General features: G+C 38.6%; 1 protein-coding gene across 1 annotated transcript; it reads right to left on the bottom strand.

Annotated features, from left to right (window-relative positions):
• Nucleotides 1-223: 223 nt before the first annotated feature.
• ARMC1 (armadillo repeat containing 1) lies at nucleotides 224-25,266 on the bottom strand. The gene is made up of 7 exons (XM_086336808.1): nucleotides 25,084-25,266; nucleotides 19,857-20,078; nucleotides 17,377-17,468; nucleotides 8,679-8,868; nucleotides 3,553-3,669; nucleotides 3,392-3,466; nucleotides 224-2,393 (listed from the first exon to the last, which is right to left on the bottom strand). Exons 2-7 carry the CDS (start codon nucleotides 20,037-20,039, stop codon nucleotides 2,202-2,204), a joined length of 849 nt encoding a protein of 282 aa, XP_086192934.1. The 5' UTR covers nucleotides 20,040-20,078; nucleotides 25,084-25,266; the 3' UTR covers nucleotides 224-2,201.

The following is a 25,266-nucleotide window of genomic DNA, read 5'->3' as shown; positions in this document are numbered from 1 at the left end:
TTTTAATCTAATGTGACACACGCTACAATGCATATATGACAGGAGCACTGATCCAAATGCAGGGAAAGGCAGGTGTGCTGCTGAAAAGGAGATGAATGGAAGATGCCCGGGAATTAGTCAGGTAACACACCTGCAGAGTGCTAGGAGAAGGTGCCAGGCATTGTGAATACAAACAGGCTTTGGAGTAATCAGTAATGCTTATACCACACGAATGCAACATCCATTCAATTTTATCACCTTTTATTATTTTACAATATATTTCCAAAAAATGCCATTACAGTTGCCTTAACTGCTCTATAAGACCTGGAATCAAAGAACACTGGGAATTAGAACACACACATCAAGCTGTAATACCTACTTGTGCTGAACCATTACTACCGAAGGGATGTTGTTTCTTAAATAAGCAGATGTGTGGCAATGCAAAATAAAATACAAACTGGTTAGAACAGTAAACTTTGTTTCAATGGCTATAGAAAGGAGGTGGTTTTGTTGTTTTGTTTTGTTTTGTTTTGAACACATCTGGTCTGGCAGCAAGATGTAATATGCATTTAGAGCAACACATGCCCTGAAAGCTTATATGTTCAGTTGTGTGCATCACCTGAACTCAGAGCCCAGATGAAAAGAGTAATCACTCTCCACACCCTCAGCACCGCTCCCTCCATAAGGTCACAATATCCCTAAACTCAAGATTCTTGGTGGTGAACTATTTTACAATTTTTTCTCCAGTGACACTGGACGCTTTTAGTTTTTTCTCTGAAAGAGAAGCAATGAAAATGCAAGGACACCCTCCAGGGTCCAATTTTCACACCACATTCTCCAAGTAATAAAATAGCAGCTCTATAACGTGGACGAAAAAAAGTTTCAGTTTCCTCCTATTCCTCCTTCAGTTTTTAATCATTTAGCATTAAAATTTATCTGGAGTCAGTGGGTTTTCCCAAAGAAAATTTTTAGTTGCCAAGTATTTTCAGAAATTTATTAAAGCGTTACATATATGTAATTAGCTCTTATCTACCAAAAATATATATATGTATATATATTTGTATTTATTTATCTTATCTTCACTGAAGTGCTGTTTTTTTTTTTTTTTCCTGGCTGAACATAAGAACCTAGTGGACAGACAAATGCTGGCTTTATTTCTTTATAAGCAGTAACTGGAGTCTTTTCATTCAATAGAAACTACGTGTTCATAATAAGCTCACAAAAGGCAATATAAGGACACACCTACTGAACAGGCATCTGCCAAACAAGTTTTAAGTTGGACTCTACCAAGTAGCACTATGGCATTATAGGCATTCCATTTTTCTTTTTTCAAGTCTGTCAGTTCTTCGCTAATTTTTTCCCCCTAGGAGGGGATAGTGTGTAATCACAAAGTAAGGCCTAGAAACCATTCATAGTCACTCCCAATATTAGGGTGGACATCATTCTCAAGAGCTGATATAAACCAGACTGAACAGGAAGTACTCAACTAGAACCACATTTGGTCCCAAATAGTCTCCACTAACACTTTGCTGATACACATGTTCCCTTGACTGATTTTGTGTTAACCTTTAAAAACTTCTAACAAGTAAGACTGCAAAGTTTTCAGAGTTGTAGTCTTAGGGGGACTGCTACGTTCCAAAGAATACGTTTTGATTCACAAAATGTCATTGGTAACGTCTTGTCCATAAACATGGTTGGCAAAATTAAAAAAAGGCACAAAAGGGGAGTAACGAGAAATGCTTTCCACTTTCAGTGAAGAGTACCAAAGCAAGTATCTTTCAAGAGAAAAGGCAGAGAAAAGTGTTCAGTACTTCATGCACAACTTGAGCTAAAAAGAAAAAAAAATTCTCTTCTAGGTCCTGAAGCTTGAGAAAACGAGTTTTCCTAATCACGTGCTTCGTGTCAAATAAAATGTAAAGCTGCACAAATACATGTTTGGTTTAACAGTGGACCCTTTTTTTTTTTAAAGAAGTGAGGCAATTAAACAAAGGACAATAAAACCAAAATACCTTCATCAACAAAGCAATTCCACCTGTCGCCTCTGTCCCTTTTACCACTTAGCGGGGTAAAATGTCCAGTAGAATGTAAAATGCAGCATTCTCAATCATGGGATCTAGAAACTTTTCATGATAACTTATTGCAAATTGCACTTGACAGTTCACCACGACGATGGAAAACTGGCCCCTTGTTCGCTTATACAGTCCTTAAGCCCCAAAGGGAAGTCACCAGTAGAATGACCTGGATAAAAAGTTTGCAGCTGTGCTCAGCCAGCTAGCTCCACCCTCCGGGTGGGAGCCCACCCGGGACACCGCCTTGTCCTGCTCCTTCGTGGGACTCTCATCCTCAGGCAGGTAGTCAGGCAGCTCCGTGTTCTGTTCTACCTCCACAGGCGTGTCCTGGAATGGGACCAGCATCTGATACAGAGAACACATGAAGAGTTATTACAAAATCGACCTAACTGATGGAAGTGCATGTCACACACTGTAAGTCAACTTTACTTCTCACTCTCATCACCATATTCTCAGAGGATACATTCCTTTAAAAAGTATCTTCTTCTTGTCTGAAGGTAAGTCCAATTAAAGAGCACTATGTAGGCACAGAAGGAAGAACTGCAAATGAAAATCCTCACGCTTTTCTCCTGAGGCTCCAGGAATAAATATTCAACTTCTGTGGTGTCTGAGATGGTAAAGAATCTGCCTGCAGTGCAGGAGATGCAGGAGACTCGGGTTCGATCCCTGGGTTGGGAAAATCCCCTGGAAAAGGGAATGCCTACCCACTCCAGTATTCCTTCCTGGAGAATCCCATGGACAGAGGAGCCTGGGGGGCTATACAGTTCATGGGGTTGCAAAGAGTCAGACACGACTGAGTGATTAACACTTCTGTCAATTTCAAGATGACAAAAACAAGTATCTGGCTGCAGTGGGCCCCTAAAGGGTCAATGAACCTCCTTTTTTTGGGAACTCAAGTGAACTAAAGAATCTTTTCCCTTATCACAAAGCTAGTGAAAAGTAGCAAGAGGCAAAGATTTTCACTGTATATACTTGCCCAATGATGGGACTGGATCTTAATGTTCTTAGATTGGCAAAATCAATTAAGTTTAGAAAGTATTTAAAAACCAATGCAAAAAAATAAATAAAAAATAAAAACCAATGCAAAGAAACCACACATCCTTTCCTTCCACATACAATCATCAAGACACCTCCACTGACATCAAGAATAGTCTGAAATCTACAAAATATCTCTCCATATTTCTAGAAGTATTAACTGTGAACCAAGAAACACCAAGATAATCTGACTCTGCCACATTCCTACATGCTCAGCAGCCATTTGTCTAGAAATACTAGCCATCTGCCAGCCCCAAGGAATAGTCGAGAAAGAGTCAAGCAGAAAGCAAACTAAACAGAGCTTTTACCTCTTCTCCACTTTCACTCTTCACAACTTGCTGAGCCTTCATAACCTTGGTTGATGCTATTGCTGATGCCAAAGCCTAGGCCAGAATAAAAAGACAACACTTTTGAACATGGATGTGTTTACCCATAACCTCAAGCGTATTTAGCCATTTGAGATACCAACCTCTGCTTTAAGATCTGAACGGATTCGCACCACACATCTCTGAACAGCCATTTGAAAAGTAAAGCTAATAACGCCTTTAATTTTTAACAAGGCCTCTTCACACAGGTTTCTCCGGGACTGAAAAAGTAAAGGCAAACTGTTATTAAAATGTGCAAAATAATGAATGGCAATAAACCAAACAATAAACTATTAACTCTGGGGGGAAAGGAAGGAACAGGGAAAGTAAACATCCCTATTTCAATTCTACAGTCGCATATTTGAAGGCACATATAGGGTGGTATTTTAGTTAAGTTTAGGAAAACTTGAGGGTCTTTGCAGAAGGGGTAGACATGGGCCTTAACAGAAGGAAATTTGAAAAATTCAGAAATATATGGAAATTAAACTCCTAAATAACCAATGGGTCAAACAAGTAATCACCAAATAAATTAGGAAATACTTTCAGATCAGTAATATGAAACACCACATACCAAATCTGACGGGATGCAGAGACAGTAGTAGTGCCTAGAGGGAAATTTATAGCTATAATAATGACATTAAAATAAAACAAAATCGCAAACCAATTACTTAATATTCCATTCTAGGAAACAAGAGAAGAGCAAATTAAACCCAAAGCAAACAGAGGAAAGAAATATAAAGATTAGAGTAGGGGAAAAAAGAGAGAATGGGAGGGGAGAGAGAGAAAAATCAATGAAATCACAAGTTGGTTCTTCAGAAAGAGCAACAAAGCTTGATAAAACTTTAGCTAGACTGACCAAGAAAAGAAAGAAGACTCAAATTACTAAAAACAGGAATAAAAGAGGATAAATTATGACCAACTTTACCAAAAAAAGGATATGTAAACACTATGAACAACTGTATGCCTAACACATTAGATAACCTCAACAAAACGATAGATTCCTTAAAAATCTAAAAAAAAAACCTGTAAAGTGACAAGAAAATATGAATGGACTACAGAACAATTAAAGAGACTGAATTTATAATCAGAACATTTTCCACAAAGAAAAGCCCAGAACCACATGGCTTTACTGGTGAATTCTACCAAATGTTTAAAGATCAACACCAACCCTTCACAACCAGACATTTCCCAACTCATTTTATGAAGCCAGGATAACACTGATACCAAAACCAGACAAAGACAGCACATAGGAAAAAAAAAAGACTACAAACCAATATCCTCTATGAAATCAGATGCAAAATACCTCAACAAAACACCAGCAACCTGATTCTAGAACCATATTAAAGATTTTGCACCATGACCAAATAGGAACTTCATTCAATTAGGAATGAAGAGTGTTGGTTCAATATACAAAAATAAACCTGATATAATAATACATGATATTAACAGAACTCAAAAATAGAAAGACAAATTTTTTTTAAAAATTGGGCAGAGAATGAACATTTTTCCAAAAGAGAAAATCTATGATAAAGATGCACACAATAAACACTAAACACTACTTAGTGGTATAGTCAACCACTAAAAACAGCGAATAGGCACACGAAAAGATAGCACCATTGTTATTAGGGAAATGCAAATCAAAAGCACAATAAAATACCACTTCACACCCTTTGGAATAGCTTTTTTTTAACAATGGAAAATAAATGTTGGCAAGGATGTGGAGAAACTGGATTGCTCATACATTGCTGATGAGAGAGTGTAAAATGGAGCAGCCATCGTGGAAAACAGTCTGGCAGTTGCTCAAAAAGCTAAACATAAAGCTCCCATATTATCCAGCAATTCTACCCTTAGGAACATACCCAAGAGAATTGAAAACATTTATTGACACAAAAACTCGTACATGAACGTTCACAGCAGAATTATTCACAAAGACAAAAGGTGGAAATAAGCCAAATTTCCATCAATTGATGAATTAATAAACAAAATGCCATATACCCTTACAATGCAATATTATAAAGAGGAATGATGCACTGACACGATACAACAGGGATGAACCCTGACGACATCACGCTAACAGAAAGCGTGACATGAAAGGCCACATCCTGTATCATTCCACTTACATGAAATGTCCAGGAGAGGAAAATCCATAGACACAGAAGTAGATCAGTGGTTACCAGGGGCCAGGAGGAGTGAGTGCTAACGGCAATAATCAGGCTTCCTAGGTGGCACTAGTGGTAAAGAACCTGCCTGCCAATGTAGGAGACCGAAGAGACATCGGTTCAATCCCTGGGTCGGGAAGATCCCCTGGAGGAGGGCATGGCAACTCACTCCAGTATTCTTGTCTGGAGAATCCCACGGACAGAGGAGCTGGCAGGCTACAGTCCAAAGGGGTGCAAACAGTTGGATACGACTGAGGTGACTGAAGCGATTAACACACACACAAACACACATCAATAATCATATGAATGGTGAATGACCCCAGCACTCCTGATCAAAGGTAGAAATTTTTAGAATTAAAATTTAAAAAGCAAGGTCCAACTACAGAGTGCCTGTCCATGTGAAAAATAGACACAAATAGAAGATACACACTACAATTCAACCTTGAGCACCTAATATTAAAAGCCGACAAGGTAGAAAGAGTTGAGAAAAATCAACAGTGTACAACTACTATACAGTACTTTAAAAAACTGTATAACTAGTATTACTTTTTCCTTAAACGTCTGGTATTAATAGAATTCACCAATGAAGACATTGAGACCAGAATGTCTTTATAGGAAGGTTTTTAACTGCAAAGTCAATTTCTTTGATAGACACAGAGCTATTCATTTAGGTTATCCATCTCTTTTTAAGTGAGCTTTGGCAATCCGTCTTTCAAGAAATCTTCCTGTTTCATCTGTATTATCAAATTTATTGACAAAGTTATTCAAAATATTCACTTATTTTCCTTTCAATGTCTATATTAAAGGATCTATAGCAATGTTCCTTCACTTCTGACATTGATAAATTTGTGACCTCTCTTATTCATGATAAGAAATGAGGTTTATCAATTTAATTGATCATGTCTAAGATCAGCTTTTGGTTTCACCAATTTTTCTCTGTGGTTTTCCACTTCACTGATTTCTGCTTTTTTTGTTTCTTCTGCTTACTGTGGATTTACTTTGCTCTTTTTCTAGCTTCTTAAGGTAGAAGCTTCAGTCACTGAGGCCTTTTCCTTTTTGTATATAATATTCATCTGGTGCTAATGATTTCCTTTCTAAACTCTGCTTTAGCTGCTTCCCTCAAATTCTGACACTGCATTTGCATTTTTATTTAGTTCAAAATACTTCCAAGTTTCTCCTTTCATTTATTCATTGATCCATGGATTATTTTAGAAACATGTTAAATTTCTAAAATATTTGGGGGATTTTCCAGATATCTTCCTGTGATTGATTTCTAACTTGCTTTTCGTTGTGAGCAAGGAATATACTTTGCTTGGTTCTAATTCTTTTAAGACTTGTTTTAGGGGACACAATATGAACTGTTTTCATCACTGTTTCATGTGCACATGAAAAGAAGAAATACTATCTTGCTGCTGAGTAGGGTTTTCTATAAATATCAATTAGGTTAAGTTGGTTGTTAGAGCTGAGTCTTCTATGTTCCTAAATGCATTCATCTCACACACTAGTAAAGTAATGCTCAAAATTCTCCAAGCCAGGCTCCAGCAATACGTGAACTGTGAACTTCCAGATGTTCAAGCTGGTTTTAGAAAAGGCAGAGGAACCAGAGATAAAATTGCCAACATCCACTGGATCATGGAAAAACCAAGAGTTCCAGAAAAACATCTATTTCTGCTTTATTGACTATGCCAAAGACTTTCACTGTGTGGATCACAATAAACTGTAGAAAATTCTGAAAGAGATGGGAATACCAGACCACCTGACCTGCCTCTTGAGAAACCTATATGCAGGTCAGGAAGCAACAGTTAGAACTGGACATGGAACAGACTGGTTCCAAATAGGAAAAGGAGAACATCAAGGCTGTATACTGTCACCCTGCTTATTTAACTTATATGCAGAGTACATCATGAGAAACACTGGGCTGGATGAAGCACAAGCTGGAATCAAGGTTGCCGGGAGAAGTATCAATAACCTCAGATATGCAGATGACACCACCCTTATGGCAGAAAGTGAAGAGGAACTCAAAAGCCTCTTGATGAAAGTGAAAGAGGAGACTGAAAAAGTTGGCTTAAAGCTCAACATTCAGAAAACTAAGATCACGGCATCTGGTCCCATCACTTCATGGCAAATAGATGGGGAAACAGAGGAAACAGTGGAAACAGTGTCAGACTTTATTTTTTTGGGCTCCAAAATCACTGCAGATGGTGACTGCAGTCATGAAATTAAAAGACGTTTACTCCTTGGAAGGAAGGTTATGTCCAACCTAGATAGCATATTGAAAAACAGAAACATTACTTTGCCAACAAAGGTCCGTCTAGTCAAGGCTATGGTTTTTCCTGTGGTCATGTATGGATATGAGAGTTGGACTGTGAAGAAAGCTGAGCGCCGAAGAATTGATGCTTTTGAACTGTGGTGTTGGAGAAGACTCTTGAGAGTCCCTTGGACTGCAAGGAGATCCAACCAGTCCATTCTAAAGGAGATCAGCCCTAGGTGTTATTTGGAAGGAAATGATGCTACAGCTGAAACGCCAGCACTTTGGCCACCTCATGAGAAGAGTTGACTCACTGGAAAAGACTCTGATGCTGGGAGGGATTGGGGGCAGGAGGAGAAGGGGACGACAGAGGATGAGATGGCTGGATGGCATCACTGACTCGATGGACATGAGTCTGAGTGAACTCTGGGAGTTGGTGATGGACAGGGAGGCCTGGCGTGCTGTCACCGGGTCACAAAGAGTCAGACACGACTGAGCAACTGAACTGAATGTTCCTAATGATTCTCTGTATACTTGTTTTATTCATTGGGGGAGTAGTATTCAAATCTCCAGCTCTAGTTGGAGCTTGGTTATTTCTCCTTGCATTTTTGTCAGTTTTTGCTTCACGTATTTTGAAGTCATATTCTTAGGGTATACATATTTGATTAATTGACCCCTTAAGCATAAAATGCCCCTCATTTTCAGAATAAAATACTGGTATTGGGACTTATTCTTGAAGATTGTTAGCAGGTGATACTGAGGTAACCAGTTAACATGAGTTCTCTCTCCCATGTTATGAATCATGTGTTTATACAATTCTTACCGTATCATCAAGACCATCTATATGCAAAACCACTGTTTTGGCACGTTTGTTTGTAGTTCCCAGAAAAAACTGAGCTTTCCTTCGACGTGAATTCATTTCATTGAAACTATCCCCATCTGCCATATTGGAAGATTGAAGAATGTCATAGATTTCAGAGGCTAGCAGTTTTGTTTCCCCTGGAGTTGTAGACCTTGAAAAGAAACATGTAAATTGGCAAAGTAGTCTTGTCACTTCTACTGATTCTGTAATTTTATTCCTTAACTTTGCAAAACCCTGTTTTCTTCATTCTGATGCTTTGTTCAATCTGAAAGAAATACTGGTGAATCCCAGAATAATCAGTAATGCAGAAAAAGCATCTAGTCTATAATAGTCTTCTAGTTTCAATTTAAACCCATGGTTCATCAATATTTAAAACTCATCACTACAGTGGTATAAAAGCACATTTAAAGAAATCATTAATTAAATAGGAAATCAACTAAAAAAAATCAGGATATAACATGTCCCTGGATTAACACTAACATTCAACACTCAGTTTAACTTCCAAAAAAATATAACACATAAAAATTCAAAAGGAAAAAGCAAAATAGGAGAGGATCATTTATATTAGTTATTTCAATACAGGGATTGTGAGTAAAAACAAACACCATTTCTCAATTTACGTTTTTATGTACCTTTTACAAAGCAAGTACGTATCGTTAAACCACAACTCAGGCAATAGTTTTCATAAAATTTTCAATCCTACTATGGTTCCTCACATAAATGCCTAGTGCCGTTCTGTCCAACAAAACTTTTGACATTGATAGAAATGTCCACTCACCACTTGTGGTTACTGAGGACTTGAAATGTGGCAAGCAAAACTAAACAATTTTATTTACTTTTAATTAAATAGCCACACATTGCAAGTGGTTACCGTAACTGGAAGCACAGGTTTAATGGTTCTTATTAGTTTAATTGAATAAACAATAAGTACACATAACTAAGAAAATAATCCTCATTTCACCTATACCTGGGCAATTACGGGGTCTTCCCTTGTGGCTCAGCTGGTGAAGAATCCACCTGTAATGCAGGAGACCTGGGTTCGATCCCTGGGTTGGGAAGATCCCCTGGAGAAGGGAAAGGCTACCCACTTCAGTATTATGGCTTGGAGAATTCCATGGACTATATATAGACCATGGGGTCACAAAGACTCGGACACAACTGAGCAACTTTCATTTCACTTGACTTCAAACCCTGTAACATGCATCCCAAGGATTTTACAATCTGTCCCCTTTCAGCTTTACCAACATCAGCCAGAAAAGCTTCACCTTGACTGTATCCTTGAAGGCTCAGCTCAACCACAGTCTTCTTTGTGAAGCCTCTTCACCCGAACACCCATATTCATTCCTCTGCATTCAAAGTACTATGCTTGTATTTAACACTACTGATCAAAATTTTCCATTTCTCTTCAAGAATAGGGATATATTCTCTCCATCCCTTCCACAGAGCCTAACAAAATTCTGCATAATCTATTTGTTTACTGGATGAGCGGGAATACTTCATCCCTGATATTCAGACTGTACACACTCCAGCTACACAGACCATCAACTCCTGGGGTGCTTCTCTGGCAGTTTTCTGGGCCCCCAACTTACCATACCAAGGGTTTTTCTGGGCTACTGTTGACCACAGAGATCAATTACCTTGAATGATTTTGGCTTTGTATTCCAGGAAACTATCAAAAGGACTATTTTTTTAGGACATGTCTCAGGACTTTTTTTAGGAGATGTCTCAGCACTTTTCTGATAGCTGTTTCACAGGTCACTGCAGTTGTGAGGTATTCTGAATACCAGCCAACCAGAAGTTGTAAAAAGTACAAGGACATGGGTAAGAAGCACCATGAATTAAAAAAATTTTTTAAAAAGTCTTTCCTCTGTACTATGAATACTGTTTTTAACACATTTACATCAAATAAAAGAATCATCATGACATGTAATAGATTATCTAATGATGTTTCTCATAAAACTTTTTAAACACACACTATTCTAGAACTTTTTTATGTGCTTCCTAACCAACCAGTAGTGACCAAACCTTTAAAAGACTAATATCAAATTATTATCTTTCTGTTCTGCAGAATAGGAACTAGAACTAGATAGCACTAGTTCTTAAACAAATGGGTCTACTAACCCCTTTGAGAAGCTGATATAAAATAAATACTCCCACCACCACTATTTTTAACTTCCTTTATTTCACAGTTCCAAGTTTCATCATTTTCATACAGTAATAAATTCCTTTCTGGAAGATTTTTCAATTCCTATCTACTTAAAAGCAAAAGATTTTAAAAGAATAATATGGTAAAATCCACATGATGGTCTCACTTTGTTTTAAAGCATGTTAAAAGTATACCTCATAGGACTAATTTTATTGCTGCGCTTCCTATAAAACAGTTATATAGACTGTTTCTTCAGACACAGTCTCAAGAGACACAGTTTAAGAGACACTCTTAAAACAGAGTAAAATTTTGTCTTAGGCAAAATGAACTCTGCAAAAGTACATAAGCAAAAATGAAGTAAAAATTAAGTTACTTCTTGATCTGGGCAGTATATAAAGTATCACAAATATCTATATGTATGTTGCTGTTCAATAAATTATAAATAATTTCCTTTTTTCCCCTTATTTTTAAAAAATGCTTTTAAAACCAGAAAGAAGTCAAGATCATCTACAGATTTGGAAGTAAGTAATTTAGTCTTTAAAAAAAAATTACTATTCAAATACTATGATTTAAAACATTCAAGTACAAGAAGTCTAGATTTATGTGGTACATTTGGCCATAAATGTAAGAAAGACTGTATAATTAAACAAGTATTAATTGCCATAATCTTTTAGACAAGTGAAAACTGAAAGAGCTGATTAATGCCCTGGGTTTAGTTCTTCAGTCTTTAAAATCTGACATCCAAGAAAAAGACCATCTTGAAAAACTCTTCAAATAATTGGAATTCTGCTCTCAGTAATCTACTATTCCATAATGAAATATACTGATCCTTCACCACTTTTTCTAAACAGTTATCTATATTGAAAACACTCAAAATGTTACTCATAAAACACTGAAAGGTGAACTCTGATCTCTATTATATATCAAAAATAATGTTCATTTTGGATATATTTCCTTATTGATCATAAACAGCAATTCAGATGATTTGATGCTGCAAATAACATTTTATATTACCTATAAAAGCCAGATAAGACTTTCATACACTTCATGAAAGCAATGAAAATACTATTTCAGTATTAGAAGGCTTGCTATCATCTTTGGAAAAACTTCACAACTTTTCCTTTAGGAGTTGGTTTTACTGTTTTTTTCCTGGGTTGCTCACTAAGAAAAAGTGTTCTTGTAATATTCATGCAACTCAGAAAACCATCCTCTATCTTATTTCGATGCAGAAACAATCCTAAATTAAGGCTTCTAAGAAGAAAGTCAACAGCTCTGTTTATTAACAATGAAGTCCAAAGGCAGGAAAACTACGACCCTAAGGCAACAGCCCATCATTTATGTATCATCTCTGGCTGTTTTGACTCACAAGGGCAGAGGTGAGTACCTCAACACAGACTGTGAGCCCAACGAAGCCTAAAATAACCACTATCTGGTTTGTTTTTCTTTTTTTAGGAAAAATTTGCCAACCTCTGTTCTATACAAGTAACATAAAAATCAAGGCAAAATGCAATAGCATTTTCAAAAATCACAAGAAAACAAAAAGTGAACCATGAATCTCGTTCAACTGTCCTGTTCAATTTTTTTTAATTGATTTTTTTTTTTAATTTTTTATTCCTTTATTTCTCATGTGTTCCCCATTCTGAACCCTTCTCCCTCCTCCCTCCCCATTTAATTGATTTTTTAAATCATATTAAAAAAAGAAAGAAAACAAAAGAAAAAGCATAAAGAAATGAAGCATATATATTTTTCATCCAAGATTTTAGCAAAATTTTAGCTAAAATTTTAGCAAAAAAAAACAAAAAAATATGATTTTTTTAATCATATTAAAAAAAGAAAGAAAACAAAAGAAAAAGCATAAAGAAATGAAGCATATATTTTTCATCCAAGATTTTAGCAAGGACAGTCCACCATTACTATGGCACTGTTTCAAAATCTAGAATTTTAGGAAGTTCTCCAGATGAAATGAGATACTATGAAGTTGAAATGCCACATTTTATTAAAGTGACTTACTTATAGCATATTTCATGTGAGATATTCACACATGCTTTTATAAAATGCATCTTCTATCAGAAGAAGTATTACTCCTGAAATACTAATTAACAAATGTTTTAAACGGAATTTAGATGTTCCCCTAAACTGATATTCTGAAAATTTTCTTCACAGAGATTCAGGGTTAAAAATAAAATGTAAAAATGATTTTTTAATTAAAAAAATAAAAATAAAATGTAAACAAGTTCTAACCACTAACAATTGAGCTTTCATTTATGGAGAATTAAAATTAGAACACAATACCAGATTCATTTTGAGTGACAGAGAACTTAAAATTCTCTTCACAACTGAAGAACTGAACACAACAATGACTGAAGTCAATCCAACTGCTGATCTCTAAGCACCAAAGTGACCTAAACACAAGTCAAACCTGCTTTTGAGTAACATGTTAAAATCTCCACAAAATTCTGTAGCAAAATATAATTTGGTGATTAAAGGACAGAAATTATAAGATGCATAATTTTCTCTATTTTATAAAACATTCCTCCCTGATTCTCATGGTAAGAACAACCTCTACTCTCCCCACCTTCTTCTGATTTCTGGTTTTTACTTTGATCACTTAAGAGAGGATTCCTCTTCAGTCAATTATGAAGTAGCAGCTTGCCACAAAAGATCTCTATTCTGCAGGGTCTTACTGGGATATGAGGAGATCCTTCTGCAGCTTCCTGAGTTGCACAGATTCACAGAATCACAGCTCAATCTCCTCCTAACTCAGTATTGCTCAACAGAGAGAAACTGATCTGAATTCCACCCTGACTGCCTGGATGTCACAGAGCAGCCACATCACTGAAAACAATTAGGATATCTATATTATATGTGTTCCTGTGCTATGGCTCACCAAGATGATCTAGGTAAGAATGGGAGAGTGAGCTTCCCTGGTGGTCCAGTGGTTAAGAATCCACCTGCCAATGTAAGGGACACAGTTTCAATCCCTGCTCTGAATAGATTCCACATGCCTCGGAGCAACCAGCCCCACAAGCCCATGACTGCAACTACTGAGGCTCCGATGCCTAGAGCTGGTGCTCCACAGTGAGAAGCCTGCACACACCACAACTAGGGAAAGCCTGGGACAGAAATAATTATGTATATATAAAACTTACCCTGCTCTATATGATAAAACCTTTTCATTTTGATTTCTTAAGAATATTTAACACAAGTACCCAAAAGAAAAAAGTAAATGAGAAAATAAAAAGCCAGAGCAATTCAATTTCTTTAAAAAAAGAGAAAATCATGTCCAAGCCATGAGATAGTTTACAACACAGTGAAACATGCTGAACCAAAACCTGATTCTAATACTTCACAGCCTTACATGCTGACAGGCCAAAACACACAGTTTTATCAGCCTTCTGATAACATTCACTGATAAACTTCTAAAATGATTATTTCAGTAAACAGAGGTGACTTTTAAAAAGCTTTAAAGTGAAGTGAAGTCGCTCAGTCGTGTCCGACTCTTTGCGACTCCATGGACTGTAGCCCACCAGGCTCCTCCATCCATGGAATTTTCTAGGCAAGAGTACTAGAGTGGGTTGCCATTTCCTTCTCCAAAAGGCAACCTTCAAATCTGTGATCTCCACTGGCCAAAGGAGCTGAAAAACATATATAAAAATTATTACATTGTATTTCCACTTTTGAGGGGAAGAGGACCAAATTATAATGGAGTATGCAATGAATGTGCCTTCATTTTACTACTGAAGGAGCCAGCAAGGATCACCACCCTGTCCAAAAAAGTATACTTTATTTGTATTAAAAATAGAAGCTTTTTGAAAGCTTGTAGCAACCATGAAGACACACCTTGGATCTCCCTTTAAGGAACCTGCCCTTCGGCTGTACGAAGCAGAGTGGTAGAGCCGCCAGTAACAGTGGCCCTGAGATCTGGCACACCACACAATCCAAGGCCTGATCCCTCCCGGGGAGACCCAAGCAATGGGCGCACTAGGGCCTGGCCAGTTCTGCCCAGTGCAAGACTCATCTACAGGGTGACCCTGGCTTTGCACCTCCCTCCAGAGTTTTCTGTCAGATCTGCACTGCAGTCTGACACTCTCCTTGTCCCATTCAGTTTCCTCTTCACTTCCCTTTAACAGAGGTCAGGTCTGTGTTGTAGTCTAAAGAAAGCAGTCCGATCCTTCTTCATTCCCTTCTATCTTTACAGACCCTATCTCATAGTAAGCTCTTCCAGTTCTAACTCCATCTCAAGATCTCCCTCCCAGATGATTTGTTGTTGTTTAGTCGCTCAATCATATCTGACTCTGCCACTCCATGGACTGCAGCACACTTCCCTGTCCTTCATCAGCTCCCGAAGTTTGCGCAAACTCACATCCACTCAGTTGATGATGCCATCCAACCATCTCATTCTCTGTCGCCCGCTTCTCCTCCCAGAAGATACTGCAAGGTAACGACCTGAGCTGACACAACTCTTCTCCTATAAAGACACTAGTAGGGACTTCCCTGGTGGTCCAGCGGCTAAGACTCAGCACTCCCAGATACTGATCCCCGGCCAGGGAACTAGATCCCATTTTTCTGCAAGTAAGAGTTCATTAAAGATCCTGCAGGCCACAAACTAAGTCTCGATGAAGCCAAATAAATGTTTATAAAAAATATATACACTAATAGTCTCCCTACTATGTTACAGATGGATCTCTCATTTACATATACACACATACATATATATGTATCACAACCTTAGCCAACCAAGCTAAGAAACTGTTATAGGTTAAATCTATGGTGCCTCTAAAATTTGCTCTAAAATTCAAATTTGAAGTATATTTTAATAAACAGAAATTTTCATTTCTTACATTTTTAAAATTTGTACCATGTATTTTCAGCTTCAATAAACAAACCTGTTAAAAGAATACACAATCTTAAGTTCATTATGTGAATAAAATAATCGTACAGAAGCATTCGTATTACACTTAATCCTTTCACTGTTTCACAAAGAGTATGCCAGTTAAAAATAATTAATTATATGGCATTAAAGCCCACTAGGAACAAGAATAATGCAACCTCGTATTTTATATAACACTTTAGAATTTACAGAGCATTTCTACACAGATATCCCACTGAATCCTCAAGCACTCTGACCTCAAATCAAGGGCAATGATTAATAAAATTAATCCCAGTCAATATTTTCTAATATTTATTTCTAACTGATCACCTGGATTAAAAAAAAAAAACCCTTCAGGTTCTAACTTGTCATTATCAAAGATCAAGGGGCCTATCAGTGTAGCTCGATTAAAAACAAAACTATTAATAAAATAAAATTTATCTAGAAGCCAAGAACACTAAGAAAAAAAATAGTTTCTTGGAAGTCAGTTTGGAAGATTCGCCACAGATATAATTTAATAGTCTTTGGGAATTATAGATATTTTGTGAGCATTACAGAAATTTTGTGAACGCTCAAGCCAAAGAAATTGCAAATTTTCAAAGCCAGTAAATTAAATGGTTACCTACTATATCTTAAAGACGATCATGTCTTAGGTAAGATCAAGATACAAAGTAAACTAAGATAAAGCCTCAGAAAACATAGTTTTTTTGCTTTCAGACACAGTAGAAGTATCAGAACACTTCAATTTCTATCCTTTTACAAGGAAATCGGTGAGGCCTGAGAACCGGACATCCCCAGAGGCAACACAGCTGAAGGCCTACAGATAGAAAACTTGACCTCTCTGTAATTTTCTTACCCATAAAATTTATCTAACACACTTCAAATAGCAAAATAAGATGATGAATATGAAAATCTTTGTAAGATGAAAGGTATACTTAAAAAAACACCCATTTGCTAAAATTCAAATTAAATGGCTCTGAGAATTCTCTGGAGGTCCAGTGGCTAAGACTCCACACCCCAGTGCAGGGGGCTGGGGTTCAATCCCTAGTCAGGAAACTAGATCTCATATGCTGCAAACAAGAGCATTCACATTATCACAACTGAAGAGTTTACATGCTACAACTAAGACCTGGTACAGCTAATTAAGTTAAAAAAAAGATTTAATGGTTCTCAATCTCTAAGAGACCTCTCAATGATGCTAAGGAAAATCTCACCTAAAGCCCCTTCAGTCATGATACAGATCAAGGTTCTTTTGAGTAAGACTTAGATGGAGTAACAGAAGAATTATGTACTATAACACTGCATATTTTCAAATATTTTCAAATGTCACTGTGTTGCTCTACTAGCAAATCAATAAATATTTCACAAAACCTCATACAAGGTAGGATTTTCTCTTCTTAGAAGAAACAATATTCATAAGCACAATGTGTTATCAACATTTTAAATAAAATCTAAGCATTTTCATAAGGACTACTGTTAATATCCATGTTTAAGAATAAACAGAACACTGCCCATCAGAACAGTTTTTGACATATAACCCACATAACCTACAAAGCTATGCCTTCATTTTAGAATACCAATTTCAGTAAAATAACACGATCCACTTCTCTACCCCCCTAGGAGACACTACCTACTGTACTTACTTCTGTATAACATTTTGCAAGCTTAACATCATTCCCAGCTCTCCTTTCATCTTTTCTCGGTTGGCACGGCACTCTGCCAAGTATCGAAGAGCCTACAGCAAAAACAGGAATAAGTTAATTCACATGTCCGGACAATTTAAAGTGAAACCCTGTGCTCACTGACTGCAAGAGGAAAGAAAGTGAAAAATAGGTTTTTGTTTTTAGAAGCAATTGGTTTTGAAGTGTTTGGAAACTCTTCTTTAAATGTGATCATCAGAGCAGTCCTCTAGGGGAAAAAAAATAATTCTGAGCTGACAGAGCTGAATCTGCTCTTAGAAACAAAAGTTCCCAACTTATCTTTAAGGTCAAAATCAGGATGTTCCGGTTTTATTTTCACTTCATCCTAACAAAGATACAAGGAACTAAATTCCATTAATTAATTTCAGAAAGCAGTCCCAGTAGCCATCATTTCTCTAGGTGCTTTTTACATATTAATTAAAAGAAACTACCAAGAGGGACAAAACATACAACCCCCTTTATGGAATGGGTGGTTTCTAGCTTTATAATTCACTTTTAAAATGTCTTTTTTTTTTTTTTTCTGCTTTTAACTGAAAAGCCAAACATGAACTCACTCTCACAGATTTCTATTTTGTGAATTTCACTTTTCTAGGATGCTTCTCTCTTAAGATTTGAAGTACATTTTTGCACATTTCCTTCAAGTGCTGATTCTTGGGGGACTGGGCTGTTCTACAGACCTCCTCCTCTCTCATCATGTGCTGCAGAGTTCAGTACCTGAGTCGCAGGGGAATACCTCTGTGGACTACACCATCCAAAAGGGCCCTGTCACTCCACTGACCTTCACATTTCCTACCGGTCCTCTCCACAACATCTCCAAAGTGCCTGGTCATCACCAGGAATGGTACCATCCGTGAAATCACAAGCCCAGCAACCTGGCTCTGACTGCAATCTCCCATCTTTCCTATAACTCCTTTTACCTGGATTTTTACTTGCACTAGGGGAGGGGAGCCCAGTGAAAGCCGGTGGTCTTGCCCAGTTAGGCAGGCAGAGAGCAGAGTTGGGGAGGTTAGGGTAGAACAATATAATTTAAAAATATACCTTTGGTCTTTATCTAGTTCCTGGCACAGAGCTCCTAAAAGCCTTGGAATTTTCCAACAGGAGTTTGAGGAGATCCTTAGACCACACTTGGTTGAGTTTATGTGGAAGAAGTAAGGGAAGCTGGGGCCCCTTGATGGCCTCAGGCTGGGACTAGTCACTAGAAAGACCAAATGACTAGAGGGTGGCAGTTTTCAGCCCCACCCACCAACCTGGGCTTCCCAGGTGGTACTAGTGGTAAAGAACCCGCCTGCCAATGCAGGAGGCATAAGAGACACGGGATTGATCCCTAGATCAGGAAGATCTCCTGGAGAAGGGCATGGCAACCCATTCCAGTATTCTTGCCTGGAGAATCCCATGGACAGAGGAGCCTGGTGGGCTATAGTCTATAGTTGTGTCACACAACTGAGGCGACTTAGCACACACACAATGATCTGGGAGGTAGGGGGAGGATGGAAATTGAGCTCTATAAAAAGTCCTGAAAAAGGAGATTCAGAGTTTCTGATTTGGTAAATACATCCACCTGGCAAGGTGGTGTGCCCGACTCTACAGGGACAGCAGTTCTGGCACTCCCCTCCAGACCCTGCTACTGGAGAGGAGCCCCCACCTGCTGCAACTAGAGAAAGTCCATGCTCAGCAAAGAAAGACCAGTGCAGCCAAAAGCTGATTTTAAAAAATGGGAAAACTTGAAAAAAAAAAAAAAAGAATGAAGTATTGACACATAGTACAATGTGGATGAACCCTGAAAACATTATGCTCAGTGAAAGAAACAAGTCACAAAGACCACATATTATATGATTCTATTTATATAGAAAATATATACGCACTTTTGCCAGAGACATCTGCAAATAGAAAACAACAGAAAGTCGTGGCTGTTTAGGGAAAGGGCGTAGGGGCTGAGGAACAATAGAGAAAGAGTAGAGCTTCTTTCCAACAAGATGAAAACATTCTAGAATTAATTGTGGTGATGGCTGCAACTACGAATACACTAAAACCCACCACACTGTACACTCTAAGTAGGTAAATTGCAAGGTCTGTGATTTAATCTTAAAGTTGTTACAAAACAAAAACAAAACATAAGTGCCTCTTTGAGTATCTTTCTGTATTGATATAATCCTTAAGATTTCTTCCTCTTCCTTGAAAAAAGGAAGTTGCAGAACATTCCATGCAGGTACTATGCTACCATTTGTGCCCAGAGTAAAACCAATATTGTATCTTACCATTTGTATAAGAGGACTATACACATTCATGTTTGCACATACAGAAATATAGTCACACTAGTATCTGCTCTACACTTTTAACTTCTTACCATGTCATCTGCTATTTTTCCAAATTTTCTTTAACTGCAAAATTATATACTGAGAGTAAAATTACTGTAGGCAACTTACGAGCAAAGCTGAGTGGACAACAGGGGGGTTGGGATGGTCCATAAATAAAATAAGGCCGGGCAGACATCCCTGATCCTGGACAATGGCTCGTCGGTTTAAAGGATCTGCGGCTAGGTCTCGGAGCTGGTTAACTACAGAGAGAGCATCAGGTTCCTCATTCATGGTGGAGGACGACGAATTCATCTTCTATGCCATACACGTGGACAAAAATCTTCTGAAGTTCTGTAGAAATGGTTGGAAAAATCATTTCCAGGCTACTGAGCTGTTTTACATCATTTATTAAACCATGAGAATCACAACACCTTCAGAAAGAAATAGATGTATCTAAACCATACAAAAAACTTAAGAACTAGAAATTCCACAGTCTGGGAACCGTCAAATGAACATAAGACAGGCTAACTTTAAAAAAGTTATTTATATGTGCACAATGTTTAAAGAACATATATCATCTTCATGATTCCAATAAATTCTTTTTTAGCAATATATATTTTAACATCAAAGTCACAATAAAATCTTTACAGTTCAAGTTTATAACCCTTGCTAACTTCTCAAGGAGCACCGAAGAACTGATGCTTTCAAACTCTGGTGCTGGAGAAGACTCTTGAGAGTCCCTTGGACTGCAAGGAGATCAAACCAGTCAACCCTAAAGAAAATCAACCTGAATATTCACTGCAAGGACAGCTGCTGATGCTAAAGCTCCAATACTTTGGCCACCTGATGTGAAGAGCCGATTCATTGGAAAAGACCCTGATGCTGGCAAAGACTGGGAGCAAGAGAAGAAGGCGACAGCAGATGACCCAGTTGGATGGCATCACCAACTCAATGGACATGAATTTCAGCTAACTCAGAGAGATAGTTGCAGACAGAGGAGCCTGCTGCTGCTGCTGCTAAGTCACTTCAGTCGTGTCCGACTCTGTGCAACCCCATAGACGGCAGCCCACCAGGCTCCCCCGTCCCTGGGATTCTCCAGGCAAGAACACTGGAGTGGGTTGCCATTTCCTTCTCCAATGCATGAAAGTGAAAAGTGAAAGTCAAGTCGCTTAGTCATGTCCAACTATTCGGGACCCCACGGACTGCAGCCTACAAGGCTCCTCCGCCCATGGGATTTTCCAGGCCCTGGCATGCTGCAGTCCATGGGGTCACAAAGAGTCAGACAAAACAGCAACTGAAAACACTTCGCAAAGTGTAACACTGCCAGTGTTTTCTTCCTCTAGGATACTACTGGAGCCTAAGTGTCTCAGGGAAAAGCTGCTAGCTGACAGCTTGTTTTCTAATTCATCTGTGAACAAAACCAAGCTTACTAAGATTACAGCAGATAAAATCCTCTAAGGAAAGAAGAGAGTCAAAGAAGGTCATAAACACAGAAACCAAGAAGGGTACCTTGCCCTGTGCCTCACAACAGTGCCATTTGGGAGATCAGAGTCAAAGTGAAAGTCGCTCAGTCGTGTCCAACTCTTTTCGACCCCATAGACTGTAGCCTGCCAGGCTCCTCCATCCATGGGATTCTCCAGGCAAGAATACTGGAATGGGTTGCCATTTCCTTCTCCAGGGGATCTTCCCAGCCCAAGTTTTGAACCCTGGGCTCCTGCATTGCAGGCAGATTCTTTACCAGCTGAGCCCCAAGGGAAGCCCTGGGAGATTAGGGTGAATCTGAACCAAATCCAAGCACAACTGTCCATCCCTGGGTGGACCATTCTAAGAAAAATGAAACAGAATCTGAGGTGAGGTCATTCATTTGATAGATAAGGAAATAGTCTCCGAGAATTTAAATAATTTGCCCCAGGTGACAAAAGCTACTTATAGAACTGAGCTAAAATCTTATCTCGGCTTGATGAAAACCAAGCTGGAATCAGGACTGCCTGGAGAAATATCAATAACCTCAGATATGCAGATGGTACCATATTAATGGCAGAGAGCAAAGAGGAACTAAAAGAGCTTCTTGATGAAGGTGAAAGAAGAGAGTGAAAAAGCTGGCTTAAAACATTCAAAAACTAAGATCATGCCATCCAGTCCCAACATTTCATGGCAAACAGATAGGGAAACAATGGAAACAGAGACACACTTTATTTTCTTGGGCTCCAAATTCACTGTGGACAGTGACTGCAGCCATGAAATTAAGACTCTTGCTCCTTGGGAGAAAATCTATAACAAATCAAGACAGTGTATTAAAAAACAGAGACATCACTTGGTCAACAAAGGCACATCTAGTCAAAGCTATCGTTTTTCCAGTAGTCATGTAGGGATGTGAAAACTGAACCATAAAGTAGGCTAAGCGCCAAAGAATTGATGCTTTCGAACTATGGCACTAGAGAAGACTCTCAAGAGTCCCTTGGACAACATGGAGATCAAACCAGTCAATCCTAAGGAAAATCAATCCTGAATGTTCAATGGAAGCACTGTTGCTGAAGCTGAAACTCCTATAGTTTGGCCACCAAGAGCCAAATCACTGCAAAAGTCCCTGATGCTGGGAAAGACTGAAGGCAGGAAGAGAAGGGGGTGACAGAGGATGAGATGGTTGGATAGTATCACTGACTCAAAGGACACGAGTTTGAGCAAACTCTGGGAGATAGTGAAGGACAGGCAAGCCTGGTGTGCTGCAGTCCATGGGGTCAGAGTCGGACATGACTGAGCAACTGAACAATAACTATCTCCTAAACTGGTCAGGTCTTTCCACTTCCCATACATTCCTTTGAAACCCAGCATACCTTTTTTTTCCCCACAAAAGTAAACAAGATTTCTAGGTAACGTAACATGATAAACATACAAGCCAAAATACAATATATCAAGGAATAATCTTCACAGATCCAGAAAGTTAAAAATAGGAATTTCCATTAACCAAATTACACAGTATATTTCTTATTAGGAGGAATATAAAGGTGTAAATACTTACCACAAATTAATGAGTTAGTTTAATGCTAATTCCAAAAACAATGCCAGTGGAGGAGGTGGGCTGGGAACAAAATTATTCTATAACTCCAGAAAGCCTACTAAAGTTATTTGGGGACCGGGGAGGGTGGGAAGAGGGAAAGTAATAAACAGCCATAGCCTTCGAAAGTATTGAAATACACAAAGATATAGAGTAAAGCCATAGCAGGGGCTGGAGGGGCGGTGGTCAAGAGATATTGCTCCCAAGAAAGCTGTTTATACACCCAATTGAAGGTTCTATGTGAGTCAATACCCAGGCTCCACCCATTGTTAAATGTGATTTTAGGCTGATCACTTAAACTCTTTGTCTCAGTTTCTTCATATGTAAAATGAAAATTAATCACAACAGCTCTTAAATGCTATATTGTCCAAGTGAAATAACAGTACACACTAAAAGGCTCAGAGTACTCAAGCACACTCTAAATGCTCAACAAAAATAATGGTTTTAAGTTACAATGAGTCAAAAATCAATTTTAAAAAATACAGTTATTCAAAAAATAGTACTGGCATAACTTCTAAGCAACTTTAAACCAGTGCTAAGGATCTTTAACTCTTAACATATTTTAAAATATCATACCCCAGAAAAAAATTTGAGAAGGTAAATTTCTGAAGCTTGCAAGCAGATGCAAAATATAAGACTCGGAGAAAACAAGGCCTTAACAGGATAGTACTTGGCAGATAGTTTTCTCAAAATGAAAATACAGTTACTTCAACAATTTAAAAAATAATTTCTTTTTTTTTTAAAGCTATAGACTGAATACACATAAGATTAAAGAGTTTGCCTCTTAGGTGCTTCTATTATCAACAGCATGAACATCCCTGTTTACAAATCAGCTTAGGAATGAGCTTTATGTGCTGTCACCAGCACAAACCGCATCCAAAAACCAAAACTGCAGAACCAACCATTGGACCAAAGGTCCAGGAATCACATTTAAGAACCAAATATGCTGGGTGATGGCCTTTGGTGTACAACACTGGCCTTGGAACCTGAACCCTCCATTCTCATCTAAAGAGTACTTAGAGAACCACTCGGTGGGAATGATTCAGTTTCAGTGAGCCTCCCCTGTTCCTTTGAGATGAACAAAAAAATCAGAAGAGTTAAGACTTTCAACCATATCAGTCCACTGATAAAGAGATGGCAAAAATTAGGATCTGCCCAGGAAAAGGTAGGAAATGGCACAAGGCATACCTTTTCCTTTCCCTCATTTTGTTCAATTAGGACAAACAAATCATCATAAGACAATGAATGCACCCCAAACTTTAACAAGCACTCTGATCCCCATGTTTAAAAAAGCCAATTCAGTAGGTGGGGTGAGGCCTGAGATCCGTATTTCTCCCAGGTCAGTTCTATCCTTCTAGTCAGGGAACCACACACACACACACACACAAAAACAGGAATTAGGTGATAATGTGAAGCACCTGTAGCTAGGCAGCTGCCTGAAAGACTGTCTTTTCTTTCAGCCAAGGTGTACCACTCAACTCGACGATGTATTTGACTCTCATATGCAAAGTTAAATATAAATACACAGAACTGTGGAAGAAACACACCCACACCCTAAATCCACATTCAGCTAAGTTTGTTTGTTTTTTAATAACCTAGACATTGACATCAGATCTGGCTTTGCCTGTTACCACCTAACTAACTATTCGAGAGGCTGGGTTACTACCTTTGAGCCTCAGCTTCCTCTCATAATAATCCTGAGTGGTCGTCAGGTTCAAAGAGAATAAGAACTTCGCATGGTGATGAGTACCAGCAATTACCAAACAAGAATAATATTTGATTCTGTGGGGATTCTATAAGGTCAAGTGTTAGGGTACACACACGAAAGGAGCTGCTTGTATGCACAAGTGCCCCCAAGAACAGCTTTTTAAATACAGAGAAATGAACACTGGGCTTGCCTGAATGAAGCCGAACACAACCACTTCCTTCTTTCTGCCCCTAATAGACGAGCGTGGGCACAAAACTAATGCAAAGTTCCCAAAGAATTACCTGGAGAGATGAAGTGACGAAGACACCCATTAATGCTGCTACGGTCAAATAGTCATAATAATTAAACTAGGGTTTGTAAAAATTGGCATGCAAACGGAGAGGAAGTGAACAAAGCTATCATTTTCACTGGGAAAGTGTCGTGGGAGCACGACACTTTACAGAACCTGAAGGGACGCACTGCTGGGTCCTGACTGATGTGAAGGTGGGCAGAGCACCCCCGCCCCGGAAGATTCGCCGCCTGGGTGCAGGGGCCCGCATTCTGCGGCCTTCCCGGCCCCACCGCTTTGTCTGCCTTCCCCAGACACTACATACCACTCCAGCGCTCTAGGAATCCACGGCCTGCCGCACCATTAGGGCCACATCGACGATGAGGTAGGGGAACCCAGAGGCGCGTGACAGGGTCAGCGACGACAAACGACCAAGCTGACTTCTGAAGCCTAGAAGCGAGGACGCTGGCGGGGAAAGGCTCTACGGGCTCTCCCTCATGACCCAACC

This window comes from Bos grunniens, chromosome 14, assembly GCF_055505025.1.
Source record: "Bos grunniens cultivar Pamir isolate PY7600 chromosome 14, Bosgru_T2T1.0, whole genome shotgun sequence".
Classification (NCBI taxonomy): domain Eukaryota; kingdom Metazoa; phylum Chordata; class Mammalia; order Artiodactyla; family Bovidae; genus Bos; species Bos grunniens.
Note: the sequence above shows the minus strand (reverse complement) of the source record. Positions and strands in the feature narration are given on the sequence as shown.